The sequence below is a fragment of the Peromyscus leucopus genome, chromosome 4 (assembly GCF_004664715.2).
Source record: "Peromyscus leucopus breed LL Stock chromosome 4, UCI_PerLeu_2.1, whole genome shotgun sequence".
Taxonomy (NCBI): Eukaryota; Metazoa; Chordata; class Mammalia; order Rodentia; family Cricetidae; genus Peromyscus; species Peromyscus leucopus.
The window spans coordinates 139,878,779-139,894,847 of NC_051066.1; the positions used below are offsets into that span (position 1 = coordinate 139,878,779).

The 16,069-nt window shown below is 51.2% G+C and overlaps 1 protein-coding gene across 1 annotated transcript in view; it reads right to left on the reverse strand.

Moving 5' to 3' along the window:
* The window catches only part of Jph2 (junctophilin 2), a 59,591-nt gene that overhangs the window by 37,383 nt on the left and 6,139 nt on the right, over positions 1 to 16,069 (reverse strand). The window contains exon 2 of the mRNA XM_028868413.2: positions 21 to 792. Coding sequence (XP_028724246.1) covers positions 21 to 792 — 772 coding nt within the window. The remainder of the gene's footprint in view (positions 1 to 20; positions 793 to 16,069) is intronic.

Consider the following 16,069-nt stretch of genomic DNA (forward strand, 5'->3'; position numbering starts at 1 on the left):
GGTTCCCACCAAGCCCTTACCTGGAGGCAGCGATCTCAGCCTTCTGGCGAGCGATGGCTGCTGCACGCTGCGCGCCCTCGACGCCATGCTCCACTTTCTGGCGGACCTTGTTGCTCTTGAGTGGCAGCACGCGGCGCTTGGTGCCCTTGACCAGCACGTTGTGGCGGTACTTGCCCTCCTCACGGTGGCCATCGGGCAGCGTGGTGCGGCCGTAGCCGTGGCGCAGGTTGTCCAGCCACTCTCCCTCGTAGCGCAAGCCGCTGGAGCGCTCGCTCACGCCAAAGCCTGAGCGCCTGTCGTTCTTCCACTCGCCCATGTAGGTCTCGGTGGTGGTGGCATCGATGTCGGCGTCGAAAGGCGCAGCCGCATCGTCGGGGCCCTCGGCACCCTCGGCCAAGCTGCCGGTGGACGCGGCGTCGCTGGCGCCCGAGCTCAGCTCGCTCTTGAGAAAGCTCAAGCGGCTGCGCTGGCTACCCAGCGACGTGCGCGACTCGGAGCGTCGCAGCCGACCCAGGAGCGCGCCACGTGTGAAGAGCCCCGGGGGACGCGCAGCCTCGGCGGTGGCTAGCAGGCTGAGCGCGAAGCCACCGCGCGGCACCGGGGGCGAGGGCAGCGCGGGCCCGTCCGCCGCCGGCGAGTCCGGAGCCACCGTGCCATTGCTGTGCTCGCTGCGCAGCGAGGACAGCGACGTGCGCAGCGGGGAGCGCACCACCACCGCCATCCCGTAGGGCACACTTTGGCGCACGCCGTAGCCATGCCGCATGCCGTTGGTGAACTGGCCTTGGTAGGTCCCTGCGGAGTGAAGAGCGCTGTGTCAGTTAGGCAGGGACTGGGTGACTAACCCCTCCCCGACATGGACAAGACAGGATGGGGCCCAGAGAGAGAAGAGACCATTGGAGGGACAAGGTAGTGTATCCTGCTGTGCCTACCTGGAGGGTAGGCACAGTTTGACCATAGGAGGAAGAAGTATGCTGTTGTGTATACCTGGAGAGTGGCCTCAGTAGGCTACAGGCAGGGCCAGATGTGGGCAAGGCAGTAGGGCACCATGACAGAGGTGGGCCATCAGAGGGACAGAGCGCATGCTGCTGTGCGAACCTGAAAATACAAGTATGCCAGAACACATACTTGGGCAAGCCAGAGGGGGAGGTGTGGCTATCAACACTGGTGGGCGATGTACGTCAGAGAATAAGTGTGAAGCTGTGTGATTGAGCGATTAGTCGAGGTCTCGGTACTGGGTGACATTGAAGGAGAGTGCCCGTTCAGGGGCGAACACACCAGAAGGAACTTGTGGAATGGTATAAACACTTCCACTGTGGGAACGTGCCAAGGTCACAGGTGTACAACTGAGTGTGAGGTGCGTGAATCGGTGTGGTACAGTGTAGTTATCCGAGCAGGATAGGCTATGAGCTCTACTTGAATGAGTGCCCAGATTTTGGGTTACACGGGTAGATGGCAGCTCTGTGTAGTGCTCTGGTGGATGGGGAGGGCTGGTGCAAGGCAGTGTGCACACAGCCTGCCTGAGGACTGGTGAGAAGAGCACCGTCGGGATAACTTAAGTCTGTGGGTACTGTCCTGGGTCGGAGCTGCAAGGAGAGGTGGGATCACTGGGATCACGTGGTCATGCAAGGCCATCGGGGGTGGAAGAGGGGAAGGGGCGTGAACAGGCAAGACCCCATCGGTACACAGGAAGAATGCACAGCTGTCCTATTGTCCAAGGTGATGTGACTAGTGAGGGCCATGAACAGATAAGACAGCAAGTTTGCAAAGCGGAGTGAATGCTGAGGGGTGTGTGTGTGTGTGTGTGTGTGTGTGTGTGTGTGTGTGTGTAAGAGCCTTGTGTGTAGACATGTGTCTTTTGACTACATGAGATCACAGGTGTGATGGACAGTGTACACACAGGAAGCCAAGTGCCCATAGAAGGGACATTAGGAATGTGCATGGAGTTTTGAGTGTGCAAGGCCCCCTGAGCATTGCAGTACAAGGCTGGGGCACTAGAAACAGTGAGTGTGTGAGCTTGTAGGCATCAGTCAAGTTGAAACTGTGGAAGACCTAGTACGCAGACTGGTGATACGTTCAGGAGCTGCCAGCAGCCAAGGGCCCATGTGGACACAAGCAGTCTAGCTCACGGGAATGAGTGTATGTCAGCAGGGCACTCAAGTGTTGCACAAGCGGAGAGGCATATAGACTCCAAGGACTGCCTTCACCTTTGCTGTGTGACCTTAGGCAACCATCCTGACCTCTCTGTGTCTCAGCTTCCCTATCTGTCAGAAAGAGTGACCATCTCTTAATTCATGGTGTTCAGGCTTAAACAATTCTCTAACTCTGGAAAACTGAAAGAAAAGATATGTGCTTGACACGGTGGCTTGAGAAAGTTGTGCAGGTGCAAAAGGTCACCTGAGCTCTGTGAAGAAGCTGACGCCACTCCCATCCCACCCCCAGGGCTCCACCCCACACTGGGTTCATGCTGATGACGTCATCTAGTGCTTTATCACCACTGTGTATGTCGTGCTGACCTCCACAAATATTCCTGGCCCCAGTTCCAGATGTAAGCCTGGAGACAGATGTCCCCTAGACATCACACACACACACACACACACACACACACACACACACACACACACACACTCACCACCTTCTTAGTCTTTCCCACAGTAGCACTGAAAGCCAGTCCTCTGCCTCTGCCTCCTGAGCTGCCATGCACACCAGTACTGTGACATCAATGTCCACCGCCCTGGAGTGGCTAGTCAGAGCCTTTGCTGCATCTTAAGTCCCTCACGTATCTGTGTGGTAAAGATTTGGTCTCCAGTGTGGCTCTATTCAGTGGAGGAGCCTTTAAGAGGCAGGGCCTACTCAGAGGTCATGGGGGTTGTGTCCTTTTTTCCTCTCACTTCTTGAAGTGGGCAGTATTACGCTCCCACCATGATGAGCACATCGCAGTGGAGACCTCAAAGCAAAGGCGCCACCAGACCATGGACAAGAGCATCCCCAAACCAGAACCTTTAAAACCTGCTGCAGGCTTTAAGATGTGAAAGAAAGGAAGGCCACTCCCCTGTGACCTAAAATCCTCCTGCTAGGCCCCGCCTCTTAAAGGCTCCGTTACCAAAGTTAATGGCTTTCATTTAATAAATAAATAAAACAAGAAAAATTCAGAAAACAAACAAACAGACACATCTGGTAGTGTTTTTGCAAATCCCCACCAGGAAGCATGCAAGTGGATCTAGAATCCGGCCCCTTCTCAGCATCCTCACTTGGACTGGGTGGCGGTCAGAGCCACTGTTCTCCATCCTCTGCCAGCAACTGGCTAGCCAATCAGAGGGGTTCTGTCCAAACATGCAGACAGACTGCCGGTTCTGCCCCTCTCAAGGAGTGAAGCTGAAGGCCCGAGCGACCCACCTAACTCCCCCCAATTTCATCCCCCCCACTTCTCTGTTCTCATCTCCCTCCCCTCGGGACTTAGAGGCCTCTTGGGTGTTCCTTGCCCACACCAGTGGCAGGCCTGCCTCAGGAGCATCCGCATGTGTCCTTCCCTCTGACCAGAATGTTCTTCCCTCAGGTGCCCACAGGGTTCACTCCCCCGGTGCCTTCAAGCCTCCGATCCCGACCTCCCACATGAGGTTTCTCTCTGTCCTTGCTTCAGTCTCTCCTCCTCGTTGTGTACACAGACAACAGACCATCTTTTTCTCTGGGGCTCTGCCTTCACAGGTGGGCAGCTCGACAAGGGCACGGACCGCAGTCTGCTTATTGGGGAGTCCTCAGGGCCTAGCAGGATGAGGACTGGGGACTTAATGCAAATATTTTGCACGACCGAATGGGATGTGTCCGTTCTACAACTTTTATTCTCTTTCTGCTTTAGCTGTGGGAAAGGGGAGGGGGAGAGAGACCCGGAGGCAAGTTAAGGCTCGGCAAGGATGGAAGACACACCGAGGACACAGCTCATGTGTTACCAGAGCCCAAGCGCCACACTCCTGCTTCTCCAAAGAGGAAGGGGAAAGGAGTGTGAACGGGGCAGAGAAGCTGGGAATGGGGCAGAGAGGATATCTAACCTCCAGGCTGGAGAAGTTGGTGAAATTGAATCCAGCTACCTACCTGTAGCTAAAATTTGGCCTGAGACGGGCTGACAGGGTCCCTTTAAGCCCAAGAAAACCTGAGACTGCAACAGAGAGCCGCTCTTGGCCACCCGATGGAAATGAAACAGTATGGCTATATTAGGAAACTTACAGACATGTAGCAAGAGTCCCCAACACCCAGGGGAGATGGACAGTGACAGAGCCCTGGGAAGAGGGATAAGGCTATGGAAGGGCCATCTCTCTGAGTGTCTAAGGCAGGGTGGTCCTCCCTGGGGACAGGAGGCCCACATCTGCAGACAGAAGCTTCCCTGCAGCCATGGGACTGAAAGCGCCGTGGTTAGGAGCACTTCCTCAGCTGCCTAGCCGATCGGTTGTTCTAGCCAGCCCAACAAGGTCTGCAGCAGCTACGCAGCCTGGCGGGCACGGCCACCTCAGTTTGTCCGGTTCCCTAGTCATCTCCTGCCCTAGCTCGGGACCTTTGCACGCACTTTTTACTTGTCTTTGGGTTTGTTGTTGTTGTCATTGTTTGCTACGGGGTCTTACTCTACAGACCAGGTTGGCCTTGAACTCACAGAGATCTACCTCTCTAGTGCTGAGATTAAAGGCATGTGCCACCATGCCCAACAATTTGTTTATTTGTTTTTGTTTTTATTAGTTTTTAGAGACAGGGTTTCTCTGTGTAGCTTTGGAGTCTATCCTGGAACTCGCTCTGTAGATCAGGCTGGCCTCGAACTCACAGAGATCCTCCTGGCTCTGCCTCCTGAGTGCTGGGATTAAAGGCATGTGCCACCACTGCCCAGCTAGGGTTTTGGTTTTTTTTGTTTGTTTTTTTTATGTTTTATACATATGAGTTTTTTGCCTGCATGTATGTATCATGGGCATGCTGTACTTACAGAGACCAGAAGAGGGCATCAAATCCCCTGTGGCTGGCGTTCCAGAGGGTTGCGAGCCACCGTGTGGGTTCAAGGAATCAAACCCTGGCCCTCTGGAAAGGCGACGGTGCACTTAACAGCCGAGCCAGCTCTCCAGCCCCTTCAATGTTTTGAGGCAGGCTCTTGTACTATAGCCTAAGCTGGCTTGCAGCTCATTATAGAGCCCAGACTAACTTCAAACTCCTGGCAATCCTCCTGCCTCAGCCCCAAATTGCTGAGGTTACAAGACATGAACCCCCCTGTCCCCAGATCATTCATTCTTTCTGGCCTGCTCTTCTCCTCTGTCTCCCATGGCCATCTTTGACATTTCTAACTTGGGCGTGCATGTGAAATCATCCGGGGAGAGTACTGGAACCCCTTCCTCAAGTGCTGCCCCAGACAGCCTCATCACCTTCTTAATGCTTTCCCTGAGGACTGTGAAATAATCACGGGATTGGGTCCCTGTAAGCCTTTCCTTCCCGGTAGAACTGCAGCTTCCAGGCAGAAAGGAGCGGTGTCTAGCTCATTCCCACTACACAGACCCAGCATCTGCACAGTGCCCAGGCCCAGAGAGGCCATTGGCAAACAGCTGGTATACAACTATGTTTTCCTGACCACACTGTTAGGTTGGCCTAGGAACAGGACCCACATCCCACTTCTTTCTCAACCCAGGATGGAAGGGGCACTAAAAGCCGGTGGTATTCAGCTCTAGATTCAGCAGCACAAACCCTGGGAACCATGGGCCACCTGGGAAATATGGTCACAGACATAACCGTGGTACGTGTCTCCCAGACAGACAGTCTGCATACAGCCCTCTCCCTGCAGCGGCTCTTCTCATTCAGTTTGGAATAATATGGATTCCAGCTTAACCCTGACCTTGAGTGGTTCTGAAACCCACATTAGTTATTTAAGCCTGCAGAGCCTCGTTTCTGCCACTCTATGAATCGAGGGTGATGAGACTTGCTTCATTGGCTGCCCCTAAGTACTGGTACAGGTCATGTGTTTATCAGTCTAGGTGCCAGAGATACAGCAGTGACGGAAATGGACATAGTCTCTGCCCACAAGAGTGTGGACTCCAGTGTCAGGGGTGGACTATAAACCTTCTGGCCTGGGACTTAACTGGACACACACACACACACACACACACACACACACACACACACACACAAATATGGCAGACACCGTAGTGGTCCTGAGGAAAGGCAAGAGTCAAAGTCTAGAACACTCAGCTGGATCAAGAACAGAGAGGGAGAACAAGGAATAGGAGACCATGGTAAATGAAGACCACATGAGAAAAGGAAGAAACAAAGTGCTAAAGAGGCCCACAGAAATCCACAAAGATACCCCCACAAAAGACTGCTGGCAATGGTCGAGAGACAGCCGGAACTGACCTACTCTGGTGATGGGATGGCCAAATACCCTAATAGTAGTGCCAGAAACCTCATCCAACGACTGAGGGATCTGGATGCAGAGATCCACAGCTAGGCCCCAGGTGGAGCTCTGGGAGTCTAATTAGCGAGAAAGAGGAGGGTTTATATGAGCGAGAATTGTTGAAACCAAAGTTGGATGAATAGACATTTATTGAAATTGTTGAAACCAAGGGACAAATAGACAAACGAATGGAAACACATGAATATGAACCAAAGGCTGAGGGGCCCCCAACTGGATCAGGCCCTCTGAATAGGTGAGACAGTTGATTGGCTTAATCTGTTTGGGAGGCATCTAAGCAGTGGTACTGGGTGGGTCCTGTGCTCATTGCATGAGTTGGCTGTTTGAAACCTGGGGCTTATGCTGAGACGCTTGGCTCAGTCTGGGAGGAGGGGACTGGACCTGCCTGAACTGAGTCTACCAGGTTGATCTCAGTCCTAGGGGAAGGCTTTGCCCTGGAGGACGTGAGAATGGGGGGTGGGCTGGGGGGAAGAGGAGGGAGGCAGGAGGGGGGAGAACAAGGGAATCCATGACTGATATATAGAACTGAATGGTATTGTAAAATAAAATAAAAGGAAAAAATTAAAAAAAAAAAAAAGAGTGGGGAAGGCAGTTGACTGAAGATTAAAGAAGGCACATGGGAGGCGGTTGGCAGAGCTGGCACACAGGGAGTGGTCTGGAGGGGCTGGACAGGAAGTGTCCTTTGAAGCCTAGCTCTTTGTGCACGCTATGCTGGGGATGGAACCCCATGTGTGTTGCTGGCCATGTGCTCTAGCACTGAGCTACCCCTGCCCCTCAAAGGCCAGCTATTTGGCAGGTCAGAGTCTTTGCTCAGAAATGCTGGCCCAGAAAGGATTAACTGTAAAGATGAAGCAGAGCCAGGAAGGACAGAGAGAACCTGGAGAGAGATGGAGGCCAGCTTCGGTTTTCTGCCTCCCCATGGTTTCATGTAAGAATGCACGCTTGTGCTCCATTCCCACCACCAGGTCCCAGCACTCGCCGTTCCCTCCCTCTGCCAGACCCAGCACGGCGCCCTTGTCTGGCTAGCTCCCCTTCTTCCGTCTGACATCTACACAAACTACACTTTACGGGGACCCTTCTCCAGTCACCAGGCCAGCCCATGTCCTTCTGCTTTCCCTTAAGTTATTTTTCCCTCTGTGGCACAGCCACTGTTGAACTCAGATCTATTTAGAACCCATGTTCTTACAGGCATGGCCACTTCTGCATTCCCACATCCATGCCCAGCACACAACGTGACGATTACGGATGGAAGACACACGACGACAGACCCTGCCAACAAACTGAAGGGCACGTGGCCTTAGATGAAATTCTGAGTGTCTCTTATCAAGAAGGTAGACGTGACAGACTTTCCCAGGGCTCCTGTGAGTCTTACAAAGGTCACTGTGGAGATCTCCATCTCTCAACAAATGTGGGATGCCCTCACTCCGCAGAAAATACATGACTTGAATCTGAAGTGTCCCCTGCAGGCTTGTGTTTTGGGCCTTTGGTCCCCAGACAGTGGTGCGGTTGGGGGGTGGGGAGCCTTTAGGACATGGGTAGGGCCCAGTTGGCAGACCTATGTCACTAGGGACAGGGCTTGGAGTTTATACCAGGTCCCCTAGTTCCTGGCCCACTGAGAAGTTAGGCGTCTCTGCCGCTCTGAAGTCCATCATGCCTTGTCCACAACGATGGGTGGAGCCCTCTAAGACGGTGAGCCAAAGCAAACCGTCCATCCTTAAGTTGTCTCTCGGGCATTTCCTCATAGCAACAAGGTGAGTAACTGAAAGAGAAAATGACTGACACAAAAGGATCCCTCAGAGGCAACACATCCTGCTGACGCTAGGACAGTCCCTAGCAAACCGAGAGGGCTGGTGACCCTAACTTGGGGTGACAAGGGCACCGATTTGATACGCTTGTGAGCCAACACTTTAGGAAAAACAAACAAACTTTGATTTGCACCATTCACCAGTTCCTGAGGTGTAAATACTCCCTCCGAGGCTGCCCAAGCTATCCAGGGTTGAACAGTTACTTTGAAATTTTCTTAAAAACCTGACCACAGGCTCTCCCAAGCCAGTGAAAGCCGACAGAGTGCCCATATTTAATATGGGACCTTGGGCACCTGGTTTCTACAGACATGCCACCCTCACAGCTACAGACAACCTGGTGGACATGAGAATCTCTAAAGTCATGGCTGGAGTGAAAGACCGTGCAGACAAGACGTGCAGACCGTCTTGTCTAAGGAAGCAAGTTAGCTGGCCACCTCTGTCCCATCCCCTGTCTGCTGTGAGGTGTCCTGTATGTTGTGAATATATGTTGCTATGATTGATTGATACATAAAACGCTGATTGGCCAGTAGCCAGGCAGGAAGTATAGGATAGGCAGGACAAACAGAGAAGAGAGGCTGGGAGGTGGAAGCTGGAGGAGAGGCCAGCCTGCCATCCAGGGAGCAACATGTAAAAGCAGCAGGTAAAGCCACTGAACACATGGCGACATATAGATTAACAGAAATGGACTGAGTTAAGTGTAAGAGCTAATGGCCGAGCAGTTTAAATAATATAAGTGACTGTGTGTTTATTTTATAAGTGGGCTACGGGACTACCGGGGCTTGGTGGGACCCAGAGAGAAACACTCTAGCTACACATGTCCATCACTGGCATTGTTTGTCAGCCATGATGCTGAAACAGGACCTCACTGTGTCCCTTGCCACATCTGTACATCGCCAGTGAGTAAGTGTTGTATGGAATGATTCTGCCTTTAAGGATAAGTGTGGCCACTGGGCATGGTGATGCACACCTTTAATCCCAGCACTCGGTAGGCAGAGGCAGGCAGATCTCTGAGTTCAATGCCAGCCTAGTCTACAGGGTGAGTTCCAGGAGAGCCAGGGCTATACAGAGAAACCCTGTCTCGAAAACAAAACAAAACAAAAAAAGGATAAGTGTGGTCATGTTCTCCTTGCAAAGGGGTAATTTCAAAAAGGCTCTAACAATAAGCTACTTGCATAAGGCCACACAGCCAGGCAGCAGCTTAGTGAAGACTAGAAAAACAGATTTCCAGCTTAGCTTTCTCCCATCCTGTTGGCTTTGGAAAGCTGGGTGACTCAGAATGGGAAGAAACGAGGGGGACCTTTGGGATCCTGAGTCTAGATTCTGGGAAATGTTAAGTCTCCAACACCCCTACAGATCCACTTGTTTGAACACCTGGTCCCTGTAAGAATGCAGTGTTAGAACCCAGCTGCAGCTCAGGCCACAGCACCTGGAATAACCCTTTGGTCCCCTGTTGAAGCTCCTGACAGGCACCTTCCTGAGACAGTGTCTGTCCGTCCCTAGCTAACAGACTTCCTGATGTCAGTAACTCTCACCACAGAAGTGAGTTACTCACATCGAAGAGGGTGCTGGTGGCCACAGTGCGGCTTCTCAGCCCCTTCTCTGCCTCCTGCCTGGGAATCAGAGTCTGGGTGTAGGCTTGTCGTGAAATCTCCCCCATCCTCAGAAAGGGACGAGAGGCTCCCATTTCTACCGTGTGCTCCTGGACTTCCTCTCTTCAGAGCTCAGAGTCTCTGACATGCTATTGTCTGTCTGTCTGTCCGTAGCATTAATAACTTTTCTAATAAGCTCCTTTCTCCCCACTAATTTATCTCAGTGGCCCTCTTGACCACATCCCTCTATCCCAAACCTTTCAGGCTTCAATTGGCAGTGCCGTCTTAGGTTTGGAGGCTTAGCCAGCAGAGATGGGTTGTTTAAAACAGGCCCTGCTTCTGGACCCCCTGCTTCCTTCCCATCCCCCACTCCTTGATGTGCCAAGATGTGAACAAGCCACCTGGCAAACTCCCACTTCCACCGCCAAGCCAGTCCAGCTGCTGTGCCATCTCCACCACGACGGACCGTGCCCTCTCAAACTGTGAGTCCCCTCCCCGCCCCCCAAAAAACCCTGTCTCAGGGCTGGAGAGATGGCTCAGCGGTCAAGAGTACTGAGTGCTCTTCCAGAGGACCCTGGTTCAATTCCCAGCACCCACAGGGCAGCTCACAACTGTCTGTAGCTCCAGTTCCTGAAGACTCAACACCCATGGCAAAACACCAATGTACATAAAATAAAAATAAATAAATTTAAAAAAAAAGAATTCCGTTTCCACAGGCATTGGTCCCCATGGGATGCTGCTAAAGGTAGTCTTAACTAAATCTCTATCATTCTACTAAAAAAAAAAAAAAAAAAACTCTCCTCCCTTAAGTGACTTCTATCAGGTGTTCGGCTCTTTGGCCACGGTGACAGAAAAGTTACTAATACACCACCACCACCCCGACCTCTTTTTGCACCTTGGAGGTGTCTTCCCGTGTCTACACAGACACACCTTCTGTGTGTTGCAGAGGGAGCGCACACACTCATTGAGAAATATCCAAACAAATGAGCACTGTGGACAGAACCTATGGTCTCCCCAGGGGAGACAGCGGCTAACAACACAGGTCTCTCCCAGCCATTTGCTACCCACAGCGTTTGCCCACAACAGGTGGAGCAAACGATTTGCAGTTCACCACCCGGCATTCAATAAATGCTTGCCGGATGGCTTTTGTGCACTTGGCATGCCTTTGATTCCTTTCCAAGTGAGTGTCTGTGGTCGACATCGACCTCTGTAGGCTGTGTCCTATGGCTCATGCATTTCATTCAACAGTCCCTTGCTGCGTGTCTGGCCAGCTGTTTTCCCCTGACAGTCCCGAGGCCTTGCTTTCTGCCTCACCTGCAAGGCTGGCACCACAGTCCCTTCCATGGTTTCCAAATGCCACCATCCATCAAAGCCCCACAGTCTCTGGTTTCCTGGGATCACCAACAGGCAGCCCCGAAGAGAAGAGCTGGCAGTTTTGTGACAGCGCCCAGCAGCAGGGTCAGGTTGCAGCCGTAGATGCCAAGTCTCCTTAGCCCTCAGAGCTCTGCCACCCCCACATGCAGGGCTGCTGCCCCGGATGACACCCTACAGCTCACACAAGAAGCTGAGGATTAACTGGGTAACACTGGCTGGGTGCTGACAGCCCAGGGCCTGTGGTCTGGGTGGAAGCCCCTTGGCCAGGCCTGGGTCAGCTCGACACACCGAGGGCTGTAGACTAGAGATGACTGGGTACGCCGGGGAAGGGGGGCCGAGGGAGAGGCTCTGCATTCGGAGACAGCCCACTACTGTCAGCCCATGTCAGGCATCTCTCGCCCGTGGGCCGGACACTCAGCCCCTCCCCCGCCTGACTCACAGCCATTTCTCCGCGGTTCACGCAAAACCTAGAACCGCCATCACTGCCTCTCTCTCACTCCGCCCAGCCACTGCGTCATCAAAAAATCGGCCTGTCTTCCTGTCACAGCGCCACATCTCGCCACCTTGGTGGCCCAAGCCTCTGTCCCGTTCACACCATTACTACCGCATTAAACACAATAATGGGTCTCAACACTGCCCTGGCCCCAGACAGCCTTGTCCTAAAGGCATCCCACGAAACCAAATCAAATCCTGTCCCTCTTCAGCTTTGGGAGGCCAGCAAGCCAGCTCAGAGGATAAAGCTGCTTCCTGCCAAGACCGATGACCTGAGTCCAATCGCTGGGACCCACGTGGTAGGAGAGAAGCGACTCCTACAGCTCCGTCCTCTGACCTCCACACAGGCACCTTGCTGTATGCACACCCACACAAAATAAATACGTAAAGTGGGATAAGAAAAACGTTTAGCCGGGTGGTGGAGGCCCACGCCTTTAATCCCAGCACTGGGAGGCAGAGGCAGGCGGATCTCTGTGAGTTCGAGGCCAGCCTGGTCTACAGAACGAGATCCAGGACAGGCACCAAAACTACACAGAGAAACCCTGTCTCGAAAAAAAAAGTTTATTTATTTATTCTTGTGATGCTGACAGTGCAACCATAACCACTGAACAACTCATTTTCAATGTCCCCATTTTTCTAAGACTAAAAGCCAAATTCTTACAATGGCCTACATAACCCTGCACACAATACCCCCCCCTCCCCATTGCTTTCCTGACAGGAACATTATATGGACATCATGCCCTTCTATGTATGTCCCATCAAGGGGAGGCACTGTTCATCTGCCCTGCCCCTGGGGGAAGTTACGCCTGGATGCTTGGTGAAGAAGGGTTGGTAAGGATTCCACCTTAACTGAAATAAGCAGCAGGAACACAGGATTCCACCTTAACTGAAATAAGCAGTAGGAACCCAGTGCCTTCCAAACAGCATGTCCTGTAGCTGCATACACTTCGGACCTGACTGTGTCCCACACTCCACTCACGTGTCTCCCAAAGTGATCAGCCAGCATGGGCTCAAGCTCCCTCAGACACTAGGTGCTCATCATTGCTGACAGGGAGAGCCCAGGAGACTCTAGTGCCCTTGGACGGCTTTGCGAATGTTTCCCCACGCACACCTGAGGCCTCAGCCCTCAGCAAATGCCCCTTACATAGAAAATAGAAGTCACTCGAAAAACCAAAAAGAAAGAAAGAAAGAACGTGGAAGTCACACAGGAGGGAGGAATGTCAGACCTCACTGCCTTCCTACTCGGCGGCCCTGGCTAGGGGAGAGGTAGGAGGGAACAAGGACAGCCCTCTGGCCTATGGTAGGAAGCACCCTGCCCCCTTCACCCCACACTCAGCAGGAGCCCTCAGAAAATGAGACTGGACATTCCTTACAAGGGCGTGACCGTGATGGAGAACCGGTCTAGGGAACAGCTGCTGGGGGCACAGAATTAGCCACCCCTGGAAACCAGCAAGCTGAGTGAATCCCCAAGGCCTGCCTTGGACGGGGCACTTCTGCCAAGGCGGGGCCAATCGGATGCATGAGTCACGGAAGCAAGGCACAGAGAGGAAAGATTGTGTCCGATTTCTCATCTCTCTGAGGTGGCTCTCCCGCCCCGGAGGACCCAGATAATACCAAGAAGCTGCCCAGAAAGCAACTTAACCCACTGTCACGCTGATCCCTGGCTGTGAACTGTGACATGAGATTCTCGAGTTCTGCTGATTCTACATTCGAAATGGAGTCACACCTGGTTAGGTCCCTGTCTACACTGGTTGTAGAATTGAATGGTTGGAAAAAAACAAAATTTAAGGTGCCATTTATAGTGACCGCCCCAAAAAAAGAAAGAAAAGAAATACAGGGTCAGCAAGAGGGCTCAGCAACTTTGGGAACTTTCTATGAAGTCTGACAATCTATGTTCAATCCCGGAGACCCCCATAGTGGAAGGAGAAAATTGACTCCAAGCTGTACCTCCACGTGTACATGGTGGTATATATGTGCTCCCCATCCCAGTAAATTAAAACATGCAATGACATTTTTGTAAAATGAATGCATAGGTATAACATTTTCTAAAAAATGTTGGCGCTGGAAAGCTCAAAGCATTGCTGAGTGAAATTGAGTAGTGGGGATATATGCCGTGTCCATGGATTAAAAACATTACCAGAATGTCTATTTTCTCTAGCTGCTCTGTAGATCTAATACATTTGCAATCAAAACCCAGCTGCCTTTTGTTTTATGACAGGCTGATTTTATAATGAACGTGGAAATAGCAGTGACCTACAACAGCAGAACATTGGCTCGGAAGGGCAAAGTTGGCAGATTTACAGTAATTTTGAGGCTCACTATAGGTGTGTGCAGCAGCACACACCTGTGATCCCAGCATTTGGGAAGCTAATAGCCTGAGCTACATATTGGGTTCCCAGACAGCTGGGCCTACATGCTGAGACCCTGTCTTAAAAGAAAAAGAAAAAAAAAAATACTGATTACAAAGCTACCATAATAAAAGCAGATTAGCATTGTTAGGAATATAGACAAATAACAACTGAGAAATACTCTTTTGGGGGCACAAATGGATAAATAAGGAAGTTAAGTTCCTTTCAAGCTTAACTCTGTGAGAACACACACTCCAGGCTCAGAAAATGTGACGTCCCGTCCTGCTCAGTCCTCTGTTTTGACAGATTCATTGAGTCTGCATGTTCAGAATCCATTGGACTAAATGAGTTTAAGTCACTAACTTTGAGTAAGAGGGGAAAAAAAAAGATAAGTAAATAAGAGCAAACGGGGGCCAAGTGCAGTAGCTCAGGTTCAGGATTCAGGTGTCAGAGAAAGGCAGTCCCATCTTTTCAGAGAATAGTAGTAATAAGAGCACATGACAAACTGTCCTGAGAGCTTTACATAAGCCAGAGCATCACCAAATTCCCCAACAAGGTAAAATGAGAGAGCAGCTGACATGCCGCAGAGAGAGGGAAATGGAATGGAGTGTCAGTTCCCACTCTCCATTTTTGTCGAAGTGCACAGGTAGAGAACTGCAGTGTAAAACACATAGCTGACTGTGGAGTTGCAATCATAAAAATTCAAAAGGCACAGGGGAGCAAGATGCCTAAATCCTAAATGATGCATGTAAGGCTCTTAGCACAGAGCCTGGTACACACTGACGCCTAGTAAGGGAAGCCTGCCGTCACTCCTGTGGTCAAGGTGAACTTGACAAGCATTTGACCTTGCAGGTGCATAGGGAACCCAACTGAAAGTTCTACTGTGAACATTTTGAAATCTGCAGGCGATTTTGGAGAGGTCTAGGAAATGCTTCAACTGGTAAAGTACTTGCTGTGTAAATACAAAATCTTGAGTTTGGATCTCCAGCATATAAAAAGCCAGGCGTGGAGGCACATGCCTGTAACCCTGGCCAGTCATGCCGCATCGTGAGCTCTGAGTTCGGATACAGACTGTCTCAAAAAGCAAGATGGATGGTGACAGAGGAAGATGCTCACCATTAACCTATGGCCCCCGTAAGTGCACATACACAGGTACACACGTGCACACACACACACACACACACACACACACACACACACACACACACACGATTTTGAAGGAACTGAGGATGGTTAAGCCTTGCTGATGTTTTGACTGGGTTTAGAATCCCTCAGGAGACTGAGGTTTGACTCTAGATATATGTCAGAGCATTTACAGAGGATTAACCGAACAGGGGAGGTCCACCCTGAATGTAGGTGGACACAGTAAACCGCTCCTCCCTTAAATTGTTTCTATTAGAAACTGTGGTCACCAAAACAGGAAAGTAGGTAACACGGAGCTCCACACTTACATTTTCATGGGGTCCAGAAGCCAATGTCAGTGGTCCTGACTATTCTGTGTCATTGTCTATCATCTATTAAAATGTTTTTAATGACTTTTCATTCTTTAAGATAAAGTGTATTTCATTTATTATTTATTTTATGTGCACGCCACAATATGTGCATGGAGGTCAGAGGACAACTTGCAGGAGCCAGTCCTCTCCTCCCCCAGGGGAGTTTAGAGGATCAAATTCAGGCCAGCAGGCTTGGGAGAAGTCAGCTTTACCCACTTTATCACACTGGCCCAGAATATCTCATTCTTACTTGCTGTGATTAAGCCCCATCCCTACTTCTTGTTAACCAGAGGTCCTGGACTTTTCTGTTTCCTCATCTGCAAAATGGGGTAATGACAATACTTCCCACAAAGTAACAGGGCCACGTCAAGTGCCCAGGACAGTACCTGGCATGTGGTCAACACTGTAGAATTGCTATTATTACTGTCGTTTTATGGAAAACAATGAACCTTGGGCCCCACCTTTCCACTGCATACGTTGTTTGCTTATTTGAGATAGGGCCTCATGTAGCCCAGGCTGGTCTCTAACTAGTTATATAGCC